The 17,072-nt window shown below is 43.1% G+C and overlaps 1 protein-coding gene across 7 annotated transcripts in view; it reads left to right on the top strand.

Annotated features, from left to right (window-relative positions):
• APP (amyloid beta precursor protein) overlaps positions 1-17,072 on the top strand; it is a 216,281-nt gene that overhangs the window by 185,906 nt on the left and 13,303 nt on the right. For 4 of the 7 annotated variants that reach the window (XM_070407007.1, XM_070407006.1, XM_070407004.1 and 1 more), the window contains 2 exons: positions 4,402-4,623; positions 12,116-12,169. In XM_070407007.1, coding sequence (XP_070263108.1) covers positions 4,402-4,623; positions 12,116-12,169 — 276 coding nt within the window. The remainder of the gene's footprint in view (positions 1-4,401; positions 4,624-12,115; positions 12,170-17,072) is intronic. The other 3 variants (XM_070407005.1, XM_070407003.1, XM_070407008.1) reach the window with 1 other exon arrangement.

The following is a 17,072-nucleotide window of genomic DNA, read 5'->3' as shown; positions in this document are numbered from 1 at the left end:
AGCTTTGGAAATCCCCAATATATGCCATCAAAGCATTTTAATAAAATATTGCATTAATTCGGGGGGAAAAGAGAATCCATCAGGGCCACCCACATAGAAGTGTGGTTTCTGTGCGATTAGTCTCACCACAGAATTCAAAGACGAAGTCCCACTCAGAATGAGCAATGACATAATCATATTTGGCTCTGGATTTTTTTTATCACAGGCAGAATTGCCCAGTGCCAATCGTATTAGCCACCGGTAGAGTCCTGAGCCCTTAATAACATCGAGAGGTAGCTGGCTGCTCTGGACTGTCCAAAATTGAATCCTACCCCTGCACACAGAAATCCATCATTTCCCCCCGCCCCTCTTTTTGTCCCTGAAAACCACACGGACTTTCTTTGTTCCACATGAGATCACCAGAGGTAGTGGTTTCTGAATCTCTTGTGTTTAATTGACATGGGAATGTGGATTTCCGCTACTTTGTACTAAAAATAAAAACCTAAATGCTTTTCACTCTGCCAAAAAAAAAAAAATGACATTTCTTGAATATCTCCTTCTGTCATTTTCTGAAAATGAATATAATAATAAACCAGGGAAATTAACCATTGTGGAGCTGAGCGTTTGAATAGTCATTTGGAGGAAATTTCCTGCCAATTGTATAAGAGATAAAAGAGAAAAGGCTGCCCTCCGATTTGTTGATTTGCCGCCACCCGAAATGCCCCGGATGTTATAGGAAGTGCAGATGTAAGGTTTTCCACTGTGACAATTGCCTACTCCACCTCTTTACTCCCATGGCTGCAGTGGCTGCAGCCCTCCCTCCATCTCCCATGCCTGCGAAATGCCTGTTTGAGGGGACAAAAGCAATAATCCTTCCACGGGGCTAGTGTTTGAGTCAGCTTGCAACCCTGTAAGAGTGGAAGACCTTATGGAACCGAGCTGTGCTTATATTGCCTGGTTTTTCCATTTACTCGGTAAATGCACATTCCACTGATGAGACTCAGCGTGAGCCCTCTTGTGTGTGGTATTGTGGAGGCCAGAGAGGTAGGGGCTCCATGCGAGAGGTAAGGCTCCATGCGGGGAGGCTGGTGTTGTGCAGCCTAGGACTTGGATGCCAACACTGATGTCTACAGGCCGTGGGATCTTGAAGAGCTTCATTCACGTCCCCCAGCCTGGCTCTTGTCCCCTGAAGCTAAGAATGCCTGCCCCATAAAGTTGTTGAGGAAAATCTTGGAGGATGGGGATGTTCAAGGTGGTCTTGAGAGAGTTCATAACTCTAGATAAGCGGAGATGGGCTTCCCAGGCAGCAGGAACAGAGAACAGAGGTGTCATGATGGGAATGCATGGTCCAGTTGGGGAATAATCCAAGACTTCTAAGATGCTGCGTCTGAGACAGGTGTGATGGTACGATTCTGACATGTACAGGGTTTCCCCTCAAAACACCAAGTAATTCTCCGACATCAGCTGAGTGTCCTACACTTCAACCCAATTCTGACACTGTCTGTCTGGAGATAGTATTAGATCCCACAGGTTAAGGGCTCAGGCCCACAAGACTGCTCCCCCACCCCACCCCCACCCCCATTCTCCCCACCATAGTCAATGGCAAGTCCTGATTGTCACCTGGGCTTCTGATGACCAGCTATAGACTGGAGGTCCCACCCACCTCCTCGGGCTCTATTCCTCTAGAATGGCTCACAACACACAGAGAAACATTTTACTTCCTAGATCACCGGTTTATTATAAAAGGATATAACTCAGGAACAGCCAGATGGAAGAGATGCATAGGGTAAGGTATGGAGAAAGGGCACTGAGCTTCCATGCCCTCTCCAGGGCATCACTCTCCCTGCATCTCTGTGTGTTTGTTCGCCACCTAGAATCTCTCCCAACCCTGCCTTTGGGGATTGTATGGAGGTTTCAATACTTGGGCATAATTGATTAATCATTGGCCATTGGTGATTGAACTCAATCTCCAGTCCCTCCCCTCTCCCTGGAGGTCTGGAAGATGGGACTGAAAATTACAACCTTCTAATCACATGGTTGTTCTTCTGGTGACCAGCCTCGCCTTAAGTGACCCAGGGACTTTCCCCCAAAAAATCATCTCATTAACATAACAAAAGACACCTTTACAGCTCTCACCACTTAAATTCCAAGGGTTTTAGGAACTCCACTAAGGAAGACCAAATATACATTACCACTGAAATGGGAGGAGCCATTTCTCAGTATCAGTGACAGCTCTGGGTAACCAGGAAGGATACAACTTAGAGTAGGGACAGCAATGAGGAGAACATCACAATTATCCAGGCAAACAGTAATGATGGTCCAAGGTGGCCAGTGGAGAAGGAGAGTCGGAGATGAATAAGAGAATCCAGAAATGGAGTTAAAAGGAGTTGTGCGTGATATAAATAGAGTCACAGATGGTTCTGAAGGTTCCACACGTGGCTGGTAGACTGGTTCTGCCACAGTTAGACATGGGGCCTTGAACGCAGTTTTGTACATCCTTTCATGGACGATGTAAGTTAACAGATCTAGCAAACTGTTAGAAATATAAAAACTAGAGAGGGAGGGAGAGGTCAGAGCTGGGGAAGTAGCTTTCAGAATCATCCAAAGGGAGGATCCTTAGCGTTTCAGAGTAAATGAGAATTCTAAAGAAGAATTGCAGGAAGAGGTACAAGAAAAATATTATAGAGCTGACGAACGTAGAAAAAAAGGAGCAAGAAGAGTTATTCAGAGAAGTCACAAAAAACAAGCTTAGTACTGTGGAGGCAAGACAAAGAGAAAACGCTTCCCAATGGAGAAGGAGGGGAGGTTATAGTGCCGCAAAGGCTCCAAGAACAACATGGTGCCGGATGGAGCCCAAAGCAGACCCTGGTGAAGGTTGTTCCCTCTCAGGATGAACGTGGAAGCACCAGTAATGATTCCAGAAGGTCCTTCTTTAGTATTTTACATGTTTAACAGTCACAAGCATAAGATTTATATAAGAGAAATGCCCATTTAATTTATTAAAGCCGATGCTGGCTAAGTTATTGGCCATTACCTGTGACTCTGCGAGACATGAAAAAGTTGGAAGAAATCTAATGGAGCCTTTTATCTGTGCGAGAAAGATCACTGCAAGTGTCAAATACTGAACTTTAGAATGGCCCACCGTGAACAGATACCTATTATAACTCAAATTAGACTTCAAAGGAACGGATTTGCTCGGGGTTTTATCATTTAAAATAATATCTTGCAATAAAACCAGCTCCATAGAAGGATATTAATCTCATGCTTTCATTCTATTCTGTGAAATTCTTTTAATAGATATATTTGAACAGAATTTTAATTTTTCAGATAATTATTTGTCGATGTAAAAGAGAAGGTGAAGGATGACGGTAAAATATTACAAACCAAATTTAAATCCTGAATTTATTTTCTACAACCAAAATAGTAACCATTGACTGATCTGAAATATATAATACAGTAAACTGTTGATGAAGGGATGATTGGGAAATGAGATTCTGATTAATATTGACAGCACACGTGCTATTTATGAGTGTCTAATTTTTTTAAATATGTCACACAGGAAATCCTGGTGAATCTTTGGCAACATAAGAGCAGATTCACACATCTTGCGATGCCCTGTTTTAAAAGCACTAGTTACACTTGATACGAGGTTATATTCCAAGCTCTTTTTTCTATAGAAATGCATTTCAATACTGAAATGTGTAATTTGGGAGTTTTCACTAGTCTACAAGAACTTAGGCTAAGTCGATTATGTTCCATAAAGTAGAATGTGTTTAGTCCGTTCGATAAAGGGGTACCTGGTAGCATTTTTTGAAAAGAGAAGCAGCCGAGGATGAAGGCAGGATGTTTGCTTCGAGATCACAGGAGACCCGTTGGGAGAGCGGGATGTTGAGCCCTGGGAAGAGGAGGATGGAGCAGACCTTCATGGGTCCAAGGCCACAACCAGAGGGTCAGGGGACTGTTTCTCTGTCGCCGTAGAACATCATGCAGCAGCAGGGGAGCCTTTGGGGAAGACAGACTTGTTCAAGGCAAAACTATGAGAACTGTTCGAGAACGGAACAGGCTGCCCAGCTCTTCGGCTACTCTGGTCATTACACGTGTTCAGGGAAAGGCTAGGGATTCACTGGCTGTGTATGTCCTTTGGCTTGCCTGGCATATTGTCCGGTGATGATAGTTTGCTGGGAGAATCTCTCAGAGGAGGAAATGGCAGGTTAGCTCTGGAGGTCTTTCGCCACTGGAAGGAGCATCAGCCCGGTCTAAGCCGTTCCCCCTGGGCTCACTGCACGCCTTGGGCGCTTGCTAGCTAAGACTTTGCACAAGCGGTTAACTACCATGTGCCTCCGTTCTCGCATCTGTAAAACGGAGGTGATGATGGTACCGACCCCCAGCTCTCAATGAGATCATGACTTTGTCCCGTTTCAGATGAGCTGCTGCAGAAAGAGCAGAACTACTCGGATGACGTCCTGGCCAACATGATCAGTGAGCCGAGAATCAGTTATGGCAATGATGCGCTCATGCCATCTTTGACCGAAACCAAAACCACCGTGGAGCTTCTTCCCGTGAATGGCGATTTCAGCCTGGACGAACTCCAGCCCTGGCATCCTTTTGGGGTTGACTCTGTGCCAGCCAATACAGAAAACGAAGGTAAGAGGCCCAGTTAGAGCAAGAGCATTCTGATGTGTATATACAGCTCTCTCATGTCCTGAAGGGGGGTATGAAGTTTTAAAAATACTTTCTTATTGAGAGGTATTTTGTTGCTTCTGGAATGAAAGCACCAGATTCAAGTTGTGGTTAGGAGAGAGTGGCCTAGAATGTCCACTTTCTAAGAAAACGGACAGGCGATGAAGAGAGAAACGCCCATGGGGCCTGCATAAATGGAGGTTTGGAAGGAACCACCATAGTTTTCATTTCAGATGTTTATTCTCGTGCATTAAGTTTCAGATTGCATTAAATGTTAAAGGCAAAGATGGAGAACCACTTAGGACATGTACTGTTGCCTAAGAGGTGCACAGTTTTATATTTAGAAAGTGAACTAGAAGGCAGCTGTCAAAATGAAGATGCACATTGGCCTCAGTGTTTTTTCCTCTGATAGTGCAGAGAAGTAAGATTTTTCTCTGTCTAAAAATTTGCACACTAGCTAATGACCTTTCTTTCAGATTTCTTAGCAGAAACTTTCAATTAATATCTATTTAGGTGAGAGCATATTAGGTGTGTTTTTTTTATTCCACAGCAATTTTACATGTTCAGACGTTGAAGATTTTGAACACAGGAACACCTTGATTTTGAGATACTAATAGCATGTTTGTCAAGAACACACAGGATTTTACCTGTGATTTTCTTTGTTAAAGGAGCAACTTTTGATGGTGGTAATATTTGTAATATGGATGTTTGTAGTATGCGTTTACTCAAAATGCAGTCAGTTACTTACTGTTCAGACTAATTCTAAAACCAATATTAGCCCTTTAGGGTACTGGAGAGCCTTTTTTTTTAAAGAACCATTGCAGGAAAATCTTCATATAAACTGTTTTCATAATGTGAGTAACCACCCCAAATTTGTTCTGTTAGCTTGAAAAAGGGTACCTTACAGTAATAATACCAGATTTGAACAGCTATGTTATTTGTGACATAAAAATAATTAAGACTTTACCATTTGTAAAAAAAAGTTCTTACTCACATAGAGGGAAAAGTTTTAAGGACTTTAGTTATCAAAGACTTACTAAATTGTAAAAGAGCGCTGTTGAGTCATTTTTATAGGCAGATACATTGTGGCCATTTAAAATTCTTGTCATGCATTCTCTAATGGTAATTGCATGTGGAAAATGTCCAGTCTCCTTTGTAAATTGAACGTCCTTGAGATTTCCTTCTTTTCCTTTAGAACATCGGGTTGTTTGACTGAGGGAGAAATAAGGGACATGTCTGAAGTTTAATGAACTTCTCCAATAGAAAATCACTGTCTTTAATGTCCTTTATGCCAAATAATGTTAAATGTTTGGTGTGTTATTTATGTCTAAGAGTTGGCTTTTTATGAAAAAAGAATTTAATGTATAGGTTATACTCTTATTTTTATAAAGAATTTCTTATCAATTTCTTATAATTTAGGACCTTTTCATTTTTTCCAAGTCTATGGCTTCTATAAATGAAATGTTTCCATTTAATATTTTCCATTTTTTATCGAACTTGAAAAAGTAGGATAAAATATCATACAGCACCTACCTAAATCATTTTTATGAACACATACACACACACACACATACACACACACACACAAATAATAGATACTAAAACATATCATTTATTTATGGTAAAGTTTGTGGAAAGATTTTGAAAACCAAAGTAAGCTAAATTGGCAGCAGAATAAAATGAGTTTACAGAGATGATGGTGCATGCTTGTTACAATACTTGGTATTTCTCTTAAATGTTGTTAATTCTTAGACATGTGGACTGTGCATGTACAGAGTTTAACAAAAATAAAAGACACTCAAGTCCTGTTCATGTTACTAGTAACTTTTGAAATTCAGTGGCTACAGTGAAATACAGTGAGCCGGGTGCCACATCGCACAGTGTAGAATAGCAAGTGTGCCAGCCTAGAATAAGCTGCGTTTCCTGAATTCCAAATTTTCCTGTTACTTTCCCACTCTGTCAGATATTGAGAGTGTAACTGCTTCCTATATGAATAGCAGCCTCCACATTTCCTTGGTGTCTTTAATGAGGTCAATTTAACTTGGCATTTATCATATTAGTACTATGAATAATACCAACAGTTAAATAAATCTGCCTTTCTATGCCCTAAATATTTTATCTTGACTTATATGTATTCATATGCATATGTGAGATCTCCATTAAAATGATATGCACTCTATTAAGCATGCTGCTTATATGAAAATTTTTAAATAGTAACTAAATTGATCCATTCTATTGGGGGAGGGGGGGCGCAGAAAGGATTGTTCCTTTTAAGTGGAAATGATAGGGAGGAACTATGTCACCAAAGCACCTTCCTAAATAAATCCTAACGCCATCATGACCTCCCTCCCACCTTCCCCTTCCTCTTGCTAAATAATCTAAAGAAAGAAGATTGGATTAACTATACTGGATTCCCCAAAATGAGCACTTTTTGGAAGGCCAAGAACAGTACAATTTGGAGATACCCGGAGCAGTAATGGACTATACACTTCTGCTCAGATGTGGACTCACTCCAAGAGAGGTCTTTGGCCATTGGGCTCAGATTCCTAATAGCACACACATTGTAGCTTTGGTCCTGGGAGAGAACACACACACACACACATACACACACACACACACACACACACACACAGCAGGCCCTTGGGTATCACCAAGTGCTTCTGGATTCTTGAGCCAGATAGAGTTTTTGAATTGCCTAGGCTTCATCCAAAGAGCTGATATTGTTGTTAAATAAAGATCTGTTGTTGATAAACAAGAAAAGCTCAGATAAAAGTATTGGAGACAATAATATTTAAGATCTCAGAGCTTGAGTTCTGGTTCTCACTGTTTTCAGATACAACACCCTTTTTTTATAACATTTCAAAAAGCCTTCTTAATGATGAATCTCAAAATAAAATGGATTAACAACATTTAGGAGGAAATCACTATAAGGGGTCTAATTTATAATAAGTGTTTCCACATGTAAGTGTTCAGCCTGGACTCGAGATGAAAGAATAGCACGGGCAGGTGTCTGGCCTCCATGCAGACTGCTTCCGGGCTGATTGCATGACTCCGGTTCAGCGAGCAGCAATGATGTGATTTTCCTCAAATAGTGAGTAACTCTGGGGAAAGCTCTAAATAAAACAGTCTCCCCTCATTTTACCCAGTGGTGATCTCCTGGAATACCCAGGTTACAGTAAGAACTGTGCAAAAATGCTTTGTGCTTGTTTACAAAACTGAGTGAGGTCTGGACTCACAAAATCAGGAATATAAAAAATTGTACAGGGTGCAGGACAGTTTATTTGTGGCATTGCCCTGTGCCCGGCACCTAGCATCCCCAGTCCCCATCTACTAAAAGCAAGCAGTGCCGACCCTCCTCCAGTCTAGTGACAACCAAAACCACCTCCGCATCCCCCACCATCCGCACCACAGGATGGTGCTCGCCGCCCCCAACCCCCACTTCTGAATGAAGTGGGTCAGAGTTTAAATTCCAGCTCTGCTGTGTGTTGTGGGCAAGTTACAGAGCCTCTCCTGCTGTTTCCTAGTCTGTAAAAAAAAAAGAAGAAGAAGAAGTAGAAATCCTAACTAAAGTTAGGGTGTGAGCATTAAATGAGATGGCAGGTAAAGTTCTTAGCAAAGTGCCTGGGACATAGTACATGTTTAATGGTAGCTTTTTTTTTTCTTTTTCCTTTTTACTTTTCTTCAAATAGAACCAGGATCTTACTAGAGAGGTTTTACCAGCTTGTATCAAGGATAATCACTCTATGGCCCAAACAGTATATCCTTTAAATTAATGAGTATGATCCAGGCCTAAAATCTTACCCTTTCTGTCTCATCGCCCTTTCCTCCCTCTTTCCGGAGCCCTGTTTCCTGTTAATCTTACAGACATGTGCTCACCCATGGAGCTATTGAAAATACCTAGAATTCTCAAAGGATTTCCTTCCATTGTTCATGCAATCCTTATCATCATCACTTCAAACGCTTCCCAAAAATGTATTGTTTTTCCTAAGAGCAATCAATGAAGTCCAGAGAAAGGGTCAGACACCCGAGCATTCTTTTAATTTATATTGAAGAAAAAAAAATAAGCATATCACAAACACAGCTTTCCAATATCTCGGGCTCTTCGACCAGCTGCGATTTGCCTGAAGAGATTTTTAGTGTGTGTTTTTTCCAGTCCACACAACGGAACTGGCTAACCTGAAGTGAAGCTGGTGTTTATACTACTATTTTCTCGTGGATCGTGAAGTCATCTGGCTAAATGTGTTTGTGTTAATAGCACTTGAGTTTGTTCTTTCTCAAGATTGCCTGAGCTGGCCAGCCAGAAAGATCAGTGTGGGTTGCAGTGGCCACCAGCAGGCCCCTGTGGCCAGCAGTCGGCTTCTTTGTCTGTAACACACCCATAAAAGACCCCAGTGTGCTCAAGGAGGCACAGCAGGTCTTGTAAGATTGCATGTATATAACCGCAAAGTGACGCTCCCTCTGCTCTGCTTTTCCTTGGCCATAAAAAAAGCAACGAGCACATCACCGTCAGCAGTGAAACCGAGATTTAATAAAGGCTTTCATTAAACCTGAGAGCCGGTCCTCCTCAGGCCTCTCTTTGTGTAAAATGGCTTTCCCCCTGATTCCTGCATCACCTTGGGCCGAGTGGGGAGGTGTGCGAGGCAGCATTTAGCTTAGAATTGGTCTATTACGAGCAACGCCAGAACTAACAAACTCAAAAGGCCCAGAATTTCAATCATTCTGTGTCTCTCCTCTTGGAGGGAAGGCTCTGATTCTAAGTGGCTGAAGGCAGAGAAATTACACATTTCTGCTCACGTTTTAGTTTAACTCTTTAAGGTGATCTGTTTCTTGTTTTTAATTGACTGGTCAGCCCATGTAAAATGTTTTGAACACTCACTCTATTGATATCACCTTCCGGCTTAATGAGCAATAGTCCATTTGAAAAACTAGAGAGTGTTTGTAGTAGATTGGAAAATAATGCAGTACTCTGTCTTGTCTCTGTGCGTTGTTTTTTTCCCCAATGATGCCATAATTGTCTTTTTAAAAATGTCTTGATGTCTGCTCACTGAACACAAGGGTTACTTATTTTTTCAATATTAATTCATACTGAATCAGTCTCAGACTGTGAAAGCAGGCTAGGGATTAAGTCACTAAAACTATTATTGTTTTATCTTCCTAAAAAAAGAGAAAAGTTTTTATTACTGTTTGCAAATAATACCCTATACATTAAAAAGGGGTGGGGGCAGAAAAGTTTACAGGAACGGTCTCCTCACTCAGAAATAACTGATGAATGTTTTTTGTGGTTACACCTTTTGGACGTTTCTCTATGCACACTTGATATTTGTCAGTATTCCCTTAAGTGATGGTGGATGGTGCTTGGTCATTGATAAAGCTCTTTCACATGTCTGCACCTTTAACTTAACACAAACAGAGAACCAGGGAGAACGTGGCTTGCCTAGGATCACAGAGAAAATAAGTGGTGGCGTTCAAGGGGACCCTGAGCCTGGGCCAGCTGCTCGGGCTGCGTTTCAGCCCCAGACTCAGCTGCTTCCCCCCGAGCCCCTGAGCCGTGTGCTCACCCCTCAGTTCCTTCTTGGCTCTGCAAGTGGGCTCTCGTACCTTCTTGCCTTCCCCTGAGGCACCACCTGGGGCCCTTGTGAGGACACTCAGAAAGTACAATAAAGTAATAAAATCCCCCACGCTCAGCGCTTGCAGATGAGGGGGAAAGATGAACTTACAGAGAAGCTATATCGCTCAGGTGTATTTGTGAGTTGCACCAGGAAGTACGTCTTCATCTGATATGCGAATGAAGGGCTAGAGAGGAGTCGTCCTCACCGCAATAGCTGGTACAGGATATTTCATAAAGCGGGTATTTAATAAATGTGGTTTTATAGTATTGGTGAGTGTCCGAAGCAGGTTTTAATTTTTTTCTCACTGCAATTAGAAAGTGCAGATGTTACTATTTATATTTTACGTATGAAGAAACAGCCACGGAAGTGGCCATTTGCCCCAAATCACGCCCATGGTCCTTTCTCCTCTGCCATGCCACTGTTGGCAGGAGAAAGCACCAAACCACATTTCTCTTCGGATTCGTCCAAACGTCTTAATATTCTCAGAAACACGATTTTCTTATATTTTGAAGACTTGGCATGCTGTCACTTTCTTTCCCCTCACTGTTCCTGACAACATGTGACATTCAAAATCGATTTGCGTTTATAATCCCTCCTTGCATGCCTGGATGTGCCCATCAGTAAGCTGATGGTCTTATTTTTTTAATATATATTTGTATTTATTTCAGAGAGGAAGGGAGAGGGAGAGAGGCATAACAACAGCAATGATGAGAGAGAATCATTGATAGGCTGCCTCCTGCACGCCCCCTACTGGGGATCGAGCCTGCAACCTAGGCATGTGCCCTGACCGGGAATCAAACCTTGACCTCCTGGTTTATAGGTCGATGCTCAACCACTGAGCCACACAGCTGGGCGGCCGTATGATCTTGAAACTGCTGATCCATGGAGCACGCCTCGTCACCCCACCTTACCTTCCCACCCTTCTACTTCCCAGGCCTCACTTCCCCTCTCTCGGCTTCATTTGCCCCTTCTCCATTTATTAATCCTGAAAGCTTTGTTTCTCTCCCTTGCCTGTTTTCTCCGAAGACCCGTGTTTAAGTCCAGGTTCACATTTCTGAGAATCAGAAGCACTTGGGAAACAGCAGGCAGCGGCAAACAATGGTGGGCACTCTTGTGCCGCCGGCACTGTTTCCTTTGGGCCGGACCCAGAGCTCTCGCACAGGGGGAATTGTGCAAGCCAGCAAACACGGGAGGAAGTATCCGCATTTCACACATGTCAACTGCACGTCATCTCTTCCGTGGAAACCGGCTTTTACAAAGAGAGGCAGGGACAGAGACGGGCTGGCTTCCTTCCTGGTTTATCTCTCTTACCCTCACACCGGGAACAAATTCGATTCACTCCGTGGCAGGTGATGTGGGGAAACCTTTCTCTCCGATAAGTTCATATTTGCATTTCCCCTGGAGATTGGACGGAGTCCTTTGTAGTTAATTAACTGTAAAATAAGATAAGATTGGGCGGTGGTAAAAGGAGATATCTTTAAGATTTTCCGCTGGGCTGGGTATAATATATTTTATTTCTCATAAACACACACACACACACACACACACACACAAGAAACTAGCTGTAAACTCTCTGAGAGGAAAGCCTACACCCCTCCTCCTCCAGCTTCTCTTTGATGTTCTGCGCATCCTGGTGAGTGCTTTTGTGAGAAAACGAAGCCTTTGGAAGTGGTTCCCCCTCCTGCTCCTGATGCTCAGGATTAACTCACTGTGGTTCTCTGCCAACCGCTCTTTTTTTTATAACTTGTGTATTGCACATGCTTTTCCCTGCTCTGTGTTCAGGAGCCTCGACTTACCATCTTGATTTGTCTCGTTTGCTTTCCGTGTATCTTGCTTCCTGCGCCCAGTTGAGCCTGTTGACGCCCGCCCTGCTGCCGACCGAGGACTGACCACTCGACCAGGTACAGCCCGGGGCCCTCCTCCCCCTCAGCATCTTTCGCTTGAGCTTGAGCAGACGCCGTCCCCTTTCTTCGTTATTGGCCTCTCAAATGCTGATGTTGAGAAGTCGGGTTTGAAACAACGTGGAAACCAAACTTTTTTAAATTCCCCTTTGCTTTTTCTTACGCTTCATTTCTTATGGGTTTTTTTTTCTTTCTTTCTTTCTTTCTGAACTTTCCTTTTCCAACAAGAGGAGAGGCCTTCCAACTTTTTCTAAAGCTTTTTTAAAGGGAGAGGATTCTGTAGAGTCTGTCAGTCCTCAGGGATGGAAAGCCACGCAGATGCAGGCCCTGTCTGGTGGCGAGTAGGTTGCTGTGATGAACATGTCAGGCTTTCCTATTGGGAATCGGGATGAGTCTTTGCCAGCTGAACTGGTCTCAGACTCCAACCAGTTCCTCAGGGAGACCTGACTTTCTAAAAAGATCCAAATTGGAGTTGTCTCCATAACCCGGAAAGGTTTGCGTTGCCTCTTTTGTGGGTTGTATTGAGTTATTCTCAGGGAGTGGCTACATGGCACATGGGCTGTACGTGCATAATTTTACAGACAAGCCCTTTATTTCTCATACTCCTTAACATTCCCGTTCACACCGGAAATGGGCACTTCTTTCTTACCGTTTCCCAAGCACTAAGCAGAAACGATTTTTCACTCTTTGCTCTGTATTTAGTCTATGTCTGTGCCTCAAACTTAGTTTTAAGAATCATGTCACACCGCAACAGGAGCACGCATGCCTGATGTTCACGCCGCCCTCAACCTCCCCCAACTGAGCACAGGCAGTGTTGTCAAAGCCTCAGAAAGAGGAGAGAAGTGACCGAACTGACAACCCTGTGTGTCCTGGGGAGAGTTGACTCCTAACAATGCACACCTTTGCGTGTTTCTTTTGTTCTTCAGCCTCAGAATGTCCCTGTGCATAATCACAGGACAGGAAATGAACCTCATTGAAGATGTTAACACACAGAGGACCCAGGTTCAGATATAGTCAGCCATGAGGCCAGGAGCACGCTCTGCCCCTCTGGTAGGCTCGGGCCACTTCTGTCTCCACCACAGTCATTGAGGACTGAGAGCCTGACTTGTGGCGTCTTTCATGCACTGTGATGCACAGGGCAGCAGGGACAGTGGAGTGACATCTTGACAGCTAATCTCATTGATTTTATGAATCTCCGTCTGCAGGGCTTCTCAGAGGAACTTGAATTAGAGTAAGTCAGACACAGCTTCGGCTCCCTTCATGTCTTCCTTATTGCGGGTGCCACACAAGTGAATGTCAGGGAGCCAGCAGTCAACACTCCATCATGTTCAGCCTATGGGTGGGCCCCAAGGCGGAGGGTCAGTTTCATTCTAACCGCAACCGAGACCAGCCCAGGTTGGTCATTTGCCTCGGGCCTTTTTTCATGGCATTTCCTGCTTTATTTTTAAAGGAAGAGATGCTTTTCATCGACAAACATTAAAATGTGAATTAAAATTTATGTAGACCTTACATGGGGCACGCTGGGCCAATATGTTCCTATTGAAATATCCAGGAAGGGGCAATACCACCAAAGTCAAATTATTTTTCTTTTCTTAAAAAACAAAAAAAAATCTGACATGAATAAGACTTTTCCATAGATTGTCAAACAAAAACATTCTGCTTTTAGGGAAGAGCTAGAGAATAATTAGAAGTAATGTTTAGATGGAAAGAAGATCTATGTAAAGTCTTTGTTGTAACAATAGCAATAGTTCATTTTGCTATTTCACAAAGATGGATGCCCTCACTGCCGTGGAGGGTCAAAGGAAATTAAATAAGTTCCCTGCTCAGAGTGAAATTGAAGAGATACACACAATCTGTGTGTTCAGAAAGATGAGATGGAGTTAGAAAGGCAGGGACACACAGAACATACAGTGTGAGCCAGGATGTCGGTGGTGTGAGCAGATGGGGCACTAACAAAAGGTGTGCTCACCAGGCAGTTGCTGGAGATGAGCTCTGAGAAGGGTTTGAACAATCTGAGGCGTGTCCATTGGCAAAGAAGAGGGGAGTAATTCTATGCAGAGGAGGGCACAGCCTAGGCAAGCTGCCTTTCTTATACAACGTAAGGCTTGGGTTCCCCCATAGAAGAAGGTCATGGGTTGGAAAGGATGCCCAGGGAAGTGAGGAAGATTCTAGTGAAGGCATGTTTATGGATAGTGGTGTTTGCTGGATATGCATAACGACATAGGTGTGCTATATTGTTATACTTGTAGTGAGTCTGTTGAGCGTTTGGACCAATTTCTCCCCATGTTTTGTAGCATTAGTTTTGGTACTTCCATCACCACACTTGATAAGACTACATGCCTGAGTCTAAGGTGCCAAATTATATCTTTAGATTTTCCAAACTTGGAAATCCTCACCCGGGATTGTCATATCATGCCATTGTGTTTGAGTAGTCACTGTTATCACTCTGAAACAAGTAGTAAAGGGTTTTTGTAGAATCACAGCTGAGGAAAATGACTTCTCCTTGACTTTCACATCTGAACCACCAGGGCACTGTACCTGGAATGTAGAGTCAGGTAGTGAGCACAGTGGTGATTTTTGAGCCTAGTGGCCATTACAGCTACTCCCTGTGGCTTATTTCCAGCAAAAAATATACTCCGGAGGACAAATTACACCATTTGACCAGAATAAAGAAGAAAAATACATTAGCAGCCTCCTCACAGAGGCAGAAAGAGAGCCTTTCCACTGTAATTTATTACCACCCTCTCCGGTCCTAATAAAAGGAACCAGGTCCTTGACCCCACACCACGTGAGAGGAGTCATGAGGGCTGTGCGTCTCTTTTCCCTCAAATGCACACAGACTCTCCTCACTGACCAGGACTTAGGAAACTGGAGGCACACCAGGGCGTAAAATGCCATCAGCACACCCCAGACGCTGCATCTGGTGAGCCTGTAAGCAGAGTTCCCTGCGATTGATTGAACTCTGCCCATCATGTTTGATTACACGCGGTGTCAATGTATTGTCATTGATATTTCCTATTTGCAAGCGTATTAACTTTTCTCCCCTCTTAGTGAGATTTGCTTGATGTACAGAAAGTCTTTTCACTGAATGATGATATTATAAATGCTGTGCAAAAATGAACTAGCAAGAGCTCTTTGGGCTGAAACTCTCTTAAACTATTGAGCTATAATTATCTGTTGTTCTGACTTGATAACATGAAATTGAATTTTTTTTTATGATCAAAAGTATTCTTGGTATCCTTTGAGAAATAATATGTGCTTTTAAATTTTTGAGTGAGGAGCACATTTTTTTTTAACTTATTTTTTGACGTGATGTATTTGGTCTCACAGATCTAAAAGAAAAAAACCATTCAAAAGACTTTTCTAAAAATCTCAGAAGTATAGTATTAAGTATTTCATTGCTATACCCTCATGACAGAAAAAAAAAAAAGGATGAAGTGTAAAGAAATCACTGTGGTTCTACAAAGATCTCAGATTTAAAAGTGCTTGTGGAAAGATAAAAATATACAGCCAGTAAGAATAAAAGAGTGTTTGTGTCACAGCCCAATAAAAATTAGTATCAGAAATATTAAGGCCAAATGAGGTGAAACTTAGAAGAAAGTGCTAATAATTTTAAATCAAGAAAATTAATAAGAATAGAGAGCCACTAGCCCCTTGTATTAGTCATCTATTCTGTGTAACAAATAGCCCCATGACTTAGCCACTTAAAATAACAAGCATTGAGTTTCTTACAATTCCTGTAATGCTCGGGATATTAAGCAGGGTTCAGCTGGTGCTTCTGGCTCAGGGTCTCTCATGGGGTTGCATGGGTGACGTCGGCCAGCACTTCAATCACCTGAGGACTGAGGCGTGACTGGGACTGGTGGGTCTATTTCCAGGATAGCTCACCCACATGACTATGGACAGGAGACCACAGTACCCCACCAGGTGAACCTTTTTATAGGGCTGCTTGCATGTCCTCACAACATGGTGGCTGGCTTTCCCCAGACCAAGAGAAAGAATAAAAAGGAAGCTGCAATGCCTTTTACGACCTAGCCTCAGAAGTCGCCCACCATCACTGTCGCCATGTTTTATTCATTAGAAGCAACTCAAAGAGAGGAGTGCCACCAGATTTTTGGATCTATTTTAACACTGTCGCCCATCTCCGCCCAAGTTCAAATCATTATGACCCAGACAAATTGCAGGCTAAGAGAACCTGAACGTGAATTCACAGAGCTGTTCTCCATGATCCTTGTGGAGTCTGGGGAGCAGGAGAAGACCTGGGAAGGTAGGAATAAGAAAATGTAGTTCCGACAAGCAGAAGGGAAAGACGGGAGAGTTACCATCTACAAGCCGGCTGTAGATTGAGATCGATCTTGAGTCTGTTCGGACAGCCTGTTAAATGGAAACTGTGAGCAACTGGACAAGAAATGGGTGGTGATTGGTCATAACCGGCGTGGGTTCCAGAGCTCTGGTCCTGTTATTTATCCTCTGTACCTTCATCGGCTGTGCTGCTACGCCAGAGCGTCAGATGCTGGGACACTGTGCTTTTCTGTTCCAGCGAGGTGTGTGACGAGTTTCACAGGCCTTTTAGACAAGGTGGTAAGAGGAACTAAACACAGAGCAAAAGCCTAGGTCCCAGGGGAGCTGAAGGAACCGGGAATGTGTAGCCCGAGTAAGAGGAGAATCAGCAGGACCCATTGGCTCTCCATGAGCATCTGATCTGCTCAAGGCTGTAATGCAGAAGGCAGGGTTGGGCTTGTCATGTGCTGAACAAAGAACTTACAACAAACAGATTTGGGGGTCATGTAGGAAAAGCCGTTCTGTCTGAAAACGGAAGCAAACCGATATATTCTCCCTCTGTTCAGGTGGGAGCTGGGAGTTAGCCCTGGGCTGGGAACACCCGAGGGGACATGATTTTAAA

This window comes from Myotis yumanensis, unplaced genomic scaffold (assembly GCF_028538775.1).
Source record: "Myotis yumanensis isolate MYYU_CA2020_CCGP unplaced genomic scaffold, mMyoYum1.0.hap1 SCAF_2, whole genome shotgun sequence".
NCBI classification, from domain to species: Eukaryota; Metazoa; Chordata; class Mammalia; order Chiroptera; family Vespertilionidae; genus Myotis; species Myotis yumanensis.
The sequence above is the reverse complement of the archived record's forward strand: the minus strand, read 5'-3'. Positions and strand labels throughout refer to the sequence as shown.